Source organism: Coffea eugenioides, unplaced genomic scaffold (assembly GCF_003713205.1).
Source record: "Coffea eugenioides isolate CCC68of unplaced genomic scaffold, Ceug_1.0 ScVebR1_3000;HRSCAF=4133, whole genome shotgun sequence".
Taxonomy (NCBI): domain Eukaryota; kingdom Viridiplantae; phylum Streptophyta; class Magnoliopsida; order Gentianales; family Rubiaceae; genus Coffea; species Coffea eugenioides.
The window spans coordinates 13181-19873 of record NW_020863538.1 but is presented as its reverse complement, the minus strand read 5'-3'; the positions used below and the strand labels follow the sequence as shown (position 1 = coordinate 19873).

Genomic DNA, 6693 nt, shown 5'->3' with positions numbered 1-6693 from the left:
AGGTTTTGGTGTTAAATGGAGTAAATTGCAAGCTTTCTTTAGCTTAGAGGTTGGTTGGCATGATTTAAATGTTTGATAAAGGAACCCAGAAACTTGTGAATGAATCCGGAGTTTAGAGCTTTTTCTTTTCTTTCTCTGTTTGTCTTAATTTTCGTTTGCTTTTCATGTTTTGCAAACTGGTTTTTAGTGGCTTAATATTGCTCACAAGGATTAGAAAGGGTTTGATGTTTGATGGTTTGAGTGATGTGATTGAAAACTTTCTTGTGCTCCTGGTAAAATCCCCACTGGTTTCATCAGATGCAAAATGCATTTCCGTTTGTCCTCATTTTTCTCTTTGCTTGGGTTTTCAATGTTTGTTTTTTTTTTTTTTTTTTTTTTTTTTTTTCCAAATGAAATATGCTTTATTCCATCAAAAAAGTGTACAAACGTCCAACCTAGCCTAGCCTAGTGTTCCGCTTTAACTTCCGTCGCCTAATGGACGGTATTCCTATCCTATCACAACGAATTTCACCACGCGCCAAAGCTGGTAATTCATCAAAATTCTCGTAAGTGATAATGCTCTGTATCTGTCGAGAAACGCCCACGTTTGCCAGCCTATCAGCCACCCTGTTTGCCTCCCTATAACAATGCGAAACCTGGCCCGCGTCCGGGATCAAACCCCAAATCTGTTCGACCACAACACGAACCTGCCATGGACACTGGACCCTTCTCTGCAGAATCCCTACCAGCACCTGAGAGTCCACCTGAATGGTAACATCTGTATATCCCCTCTGCCTGCAAAGACGGAGGCCCGTTGCCAGGGCCAGAACTTCTGCCCGTAGACTCGTTGTTACCCCGAAAGATTCCGAGAACGCAAAAAGCGGCAGCCCTAATGAATCTCGTAACACCCCCCCACCACCACTAGCTCCAGGATTTCCTTTCGCGCAACCATCAGTGTTCAAAATCAGCGTTCCCCCCTCAGGCGCCCGCCAGCTTACCGCTTGAGCATAAAATCTCTGGGGCGAGGTTGCTAGTCCCCCCAGAAACTGAAATAGAACGTTCCTCCCCACACGTTGATGAAATTTTCCTTCGGCCACCCCTTCCAGATCCTGAAGGATGTCATGGCAAACCTTTGCATGACTCATCGGAACCCCCTCAAAAAATGCCCTATTACGCCCCTTCCAGATGTGCCAGCAAATAAAACTAGGAATAATTCCAAACAGAAAACGACCCTCCTCCGCCCTTGGATGCGCCATCCACCAAGCCGCAAGCCAAGACCGAACAGAAATCCCCCGCCGTGACACCCCCCCAATCCTACCAAAAAACTCCCAAACTTCACTCGCAATATCCCCCTCTGAGAAGACGTGATCAAGTGTCTCCTCCGCCCCCTCCAAACAACAAAGACACTTTGAAGCCAAATGAACCCCTACCCTTCCCAAGGCGGCCGTCACCGGTAATTTCCCCAAAAGCAATCGTGTCATGAAGAAAGATATCTTGAGCGGAAGCCAAGAATGCCATACCCGAGAGTGCAGAACGGAATAATGACTTGCGCGACGAACCTCCTGAAAAGCGGACGCTAGAGAAAACCTTCCTGACGCCGTGTGACGCCAAACCAGCTCATCCTGCTCTTCCCCCTCCGGAACCGGTTGTTGGGAAAATGAGTAAATCAGCTCAGCCGGAATTACTGATCTAAGCCTTTGCCAATCCCAGGACCCATTCGAAATGAAATCCCGAAACGATAACTCCGGAATAACCGGAACTTTAAGACACAAAGCTCCACTCCCTAACCAGTTATCATACCAAAAGTTACATGAACCCCCTTTTACCAACCAGACCATGGATAATTCCGTCTGCCGACTGATGTTCACCATTCTTTTCCAAGTCATCGAATCCTGCCTTTTTATCTCCACCTGACACGGATGCTGCCCCTTGCAATACTTCGCCCGCATGAACTCGGCCCAGAGAGATGTGCCTGCCCGTAAGTTCCACCACAACTTACAAGAGAAAGCCGAATAAACCTCACTAAGTTTTCGGATTCCCACATCTCCCTCATCAACGGGGAGACACAATTGAGGCCAACTTATCCATTGGAATTTTGACACCTGCCCTGACGACCCCCAAAGGAACCTTGCACATACCTGCTCAATTTGCCTGAACACCGAACCGAAACCCACCGCGGCCGACAACAAATGGACAGGAATTGCCGAGAGCACATGCTTTATCAAGACTAACTTTCCCCCTGTGGATAACAACCTTGACTTCCAAGACATCACCCTAGCCACAACCGACTGACACACCTCACCGAAATACGCTGCCTTACCCCTTCCTGAGTACAACGGGAAACCCAGGTACCTTATTAGAAAATCCTGCCTTGAAAAATGAGTAAGCCTCTCAATCACCCTCCTCCGCGACGGGGAAATAGACGGGTGTACCAAATATCCACTCTTCTGGGGATTGACCAACTGACCAGAAGATTGTTGATACTTCTCAATCACTCGTTTCACTTGCTGAAGCGCCATTGAAGACCCATTTGTAAATACCAGGATGTCATCAGCAAAAGCAAGGTGAGTAATGGCCTGGCAGCCGGTTGGGCCCCTAAACCCTATATAATTCCGACGACTAGCTAGCTCATTCAAACCTCGCGAGAGTAGTTCCGAGCCAATGACGAACAACACAGGCGAAAGTGGGTCACCCTGGCGTAATCCACGACTAGATTTAAAAAACCCCTGTGCAGACCCATTAATGATAATGGAGAACCAAACATTCGAGATCAGGCGCCAAATCATATCAATAATCTGCTCACAAAAACCAAAAGCTCGTAACATGGAGATAACATGGAACCACGACATCCGGTCATACGCCTTAGTCATGTCCAATTTAAGAGCAACGTTCCCCCCTCGCGCCTTCTTGCCTATAGATGCCATGAGCTCCTGAGCCAGCAGATAGTTATCAGAAATGCTTCGGCCCTTGACAAACCCCGTCTGTTGGGGGGATATCAGCTTTGGCAAAACCAAGGCCATGCGACTCACCAATAACTTTGATAACAACTTATTGCAGAAATTGCATAGGCTGATGGGTCTAAAATTTGAAAAATCTTGAGGGTTCGACACCTTAGGCAGTAACACTATTGAAGTGGAGGTGAGGAATTTTGGCAGGTGACTCCCACAGAAAAAACTCACTACCGCTTTGTACACATCCTGAGCCACAACCTCCCATGCAAAGGAGAAAAATTTCCCTGTAAACCCATCAGGCCCCGCAGCACTTTCCCCATCCATAGAAAACACCAAATGCCGAATCTCCTCCATGCTAGGTATAGCTGCCAGCCTTTCATTCTCCTCGTCTGAAACCAGCTTAGGAATCAGATGCATTAGATCACCACCCCCAGTATCCACCGGCCCTGAAAAGAGATTCGAAAAATACTCCACCGCAACCTGTGCAATGTCCTCATCCCTGTCCACCCAAGACCCATTAGAATCCTTCACCCTATGTATCGCCCCTTGTACCCGCCTTTGTTTAACCATGGCGTGAAAAAATCTGGTGTTCCGATCCCCACACCCCAGCCATTTTACTCTTGCCTTCTGCCTCCAGAATTGTTCCTCCACTGCCAGGGCTCTGTTTAGATCTGCCCGAGCCATATTTAGTTCTGCCGGATCCTCCTCCTCCAGCCTAGATGTTTCCACTGACCCTTCAATCCTTGCTAACCTGTTTTCCGCCTCCCGAACAGCATTACCAACTGACCCAAATTTCTGCTTATTCCAAAGCTGAATTGCCCTCCGAGTTGCCTGGAGTTTTAAACATAAAACTCGTAATGGAGACCCATGCACATCAACAACCCATGCTCCCCTGATGACATCCAATAACTCAGGTTTGGTAGTCCAGATGTTTAGAAATCTGAAAGGCCGTGCCCCATTGTCAAGCCTCGACGCAAAAGAAACGTGCAACGGGGCATGATCAGAAGGATGGCGTGCAAGATGAACCACCGAAATCACTGAAACCGCTTCTGCCATCTCCCCATTCATGAGTAATCTATCAAGCCTTTTCCAAATCCTGGCTCTCCCCCTCCTATTGTTACACCACGAAAAGCTGGACCCTGAGCAGCCCGCATCAAAAACCTCTGCATCTTGCATGAAAGCCAAAAAGTCCACCCCCTCCGACACCGCAAAAGGTCTCCCCCCTTTCTTTTCCGAAGCTTCCACAATAACATTGAAATCACCCCCTATACACCACGGCAATGCCTGTGGTTTATCCAACAGGAGGTTCGCCCATAGCTCCCTCCGCCCCTCCTCCGTACACGCAGCATGCACAAAGGAAAAAATCATAGAGCCCGGTAGCCACGGGTGGGATACCATTAACGAAATGTGTTGAGTAGAATTACCCAACACTGAACAATTGAAAGGGTACTTATATAAAATCCATAAATCTCCCGAATCATTAACATGTGCAAAATCAAAAGCAAGTTTCAATCTAATATCCTCAACTCGCGACGCCTCTAATTTTGGCTCAGAAATTGCCACAAACTGAACACCCTTCTCTTTAATAATGCTTTTTAATCTCCGTAAATTTGGGAGCTTAGACACTCCTCTAATGTTCCATAATAGTGTATTAATCATTACGAAGTACCTGGAAAGAGTTATTGGTTGCGGTGGTAGACCGCAATTGTCTGTCCGACTTGAAACGAGCCCGTAACCCCTTTGCTTTTTTTCCCGACTTGTCCTGCCCAGTATACTCCTCAATGTTTAGTGCATCCAATGTGCTAACTGCTTCCCTCTCACGCACGAACACCAACCTGGGCGATAAAGAACCTGCCATCGTGTGAAAATCATCCTCGAACTCTTCCTCACAACTATCACTCGCCACGCCCTGCTGTTCCACCTCTCGACCGCTTCGGACCTGCTCCAACCCAGGTTCTGATTCCTGCTCATTCCGCCTGGCATGCGCCTGCATGTCAATGGATTTCATCGGTTCACCTCCTGGCGCTTCTGAACCCTCCCCAATGACCTCATTGATTAGGGGCATCTGATGACCGATACCCTGGTTCTGACCCACTGCTCCATTTGCCACCCGCTCTACCCCTACCTCTATCCACACCCCTTGTGACTCCTTGGCCACAGCAGGCCCCTCCTCATTAGCACCCCCCTGTGCTGCCTCCTTGGCCACAGCAGGCCCCTCCGATTTGCGTCATTTTTAGTAGAATTGATGAAAATGATGAAAAAAATTGAAAATTAAAAATGGCTATTTTTGTTTAGTTTTTTGTTTAAAATTATTTTTGTTTTGTTATTATTATTATTACCTGGTTTGTGTAGTTTTGTTAGTATTTTATATATTTTATTTTATCATTTCTGTAATTATCAAGTTGTTTTTCAAAAAAAAAAAAAAAAAAAAAAAAAAATGCTCGCGGCATGCAAGCTGCATTTTGCCGCAGCTTGCAAAGGGGTCATCGAGCGGCTCCTTAGCTGCAAATACAGGAAAAGTTGCTGGAGTTTTAGGGTCGGGGTTTGCTCGTATAAAAGCCAAGAGAAAGGAGGCAGCCGAAAAGGAGAGAACCAACGGGGATAGAAAAACAGCAAAGGGAAAAAGAAACGAGAGAGGATAGAGAGCCGGAAAACGAAAAGAAACAGAGGTGACGGCCAGGTCTTTGGGTAAGAAAGAGATGGAGTGAGAGAGAGGGCTACGGGCTGGGATTCTGGAAAAGAGAAAGCTTGTGAATAAGTTTCTGAAGCTTGAGGAAAAATGAGAGCTTGAGAGTTTTCCACGGCTGAAGAAAGCAAGAAAGGATGGCTGCTAGCAAAAAAGAGAAAAATTCATCACTCGGCTGACGAACCAGCTTGATTTCGTGACCAATTTCTGAAAAGCTCTTAGCTTTATGGAAGAACTCTTGATTTCTGCACCATCTTGGCAAGTAAAACCAGAACTTCATTTAGGAATCTCCCTAAAGCAACATCCATAGCCCTCCCAAATCAGGACCCAAAGTTCATCATCGCAGAATTTTTGCGGCAAAGTTCCTTTTGCTTCATTTCAAGAGTCAGCACGCCATTTCTTGGAGATTTCACATTGGTTCGATGCCACAAACATTCTGAGGTAACCCTTGCTTCTCCCTTTCTTTCTTTAACACTGTTTCCATGAGAATCCAAATCCAAAAGGCATGAATCCTGTGGCGTTTTTGCGGCTGGTTTAGTTCCTTGATTTTTCATCATGATTTGCTGTCTTGATGTTTCCCCGGTTGCTGTTTTTGTGTTGGTGCAATTCTAATGTTAGGTTTTGGTGTTAAATGGAGTAAATTGCAAGCTTTCTTTAGCTTAGAGGTTGGTTGGCATGATTTAAATGTTTGATAAAGGAACCCAGAAACTTGTGAATGAATCCGGAGTTTAGAGCTTTTTCTTTTCTTTCTCTGTTTGTCTTAATTTTCGTTTGCTTTTCATGTTTTGCAAACTGGTTTTTAGTGGCTTAATATTGCTCACAAGGATTAGAAAGGGTTTGATGTTTGATGGTTTGAGTGATGTGATTGAAAACTTTCTTGTGCTCCTGGTAAAATCCCCACTGGTTTCATCAGATGCAAAATGCATTTCCGTTTGTCCTCATTTTTCTCTTTGCTTGGGTTTTCAATGTTTGTTTGATGTTAGGATGTTCATTAATTGTTGATGAGATGATTACTGATGGATTTTAGTTGCTGATCTCGTTGTTTCTTTTGGGTTTGAGGATTGATATTGGCTGCCT

The 6693-nt window shown here is 45.8% G+C and overlaps 1 protein-coding gene across 1 annotated transcript; it reads right to left on the bottom strand.

Annotated features, from left to right (window-relative positions):
- Positions 1-434: 434 nt before the first annotated feature.
- On the bottom strand, positions 435-5924 carry LOC113757341. The gene is made up of 3 exons (XM_027300692.1): positions 5868-5924; positions 4667-5145; positions 435-4560 (listed from the first exon to the last, which is right to left on the bottom strand). The coding sequence occupies exons 1-3, from the start codon at positions 5922-5924 to the stop codon at positions 435-437; spliced, it is 4662 nt and encodes a 1553-aa protein (XP_027156493.1).
- Between the last annotated feature and the right edge of the window lie 769 nt (positions 5925-6693).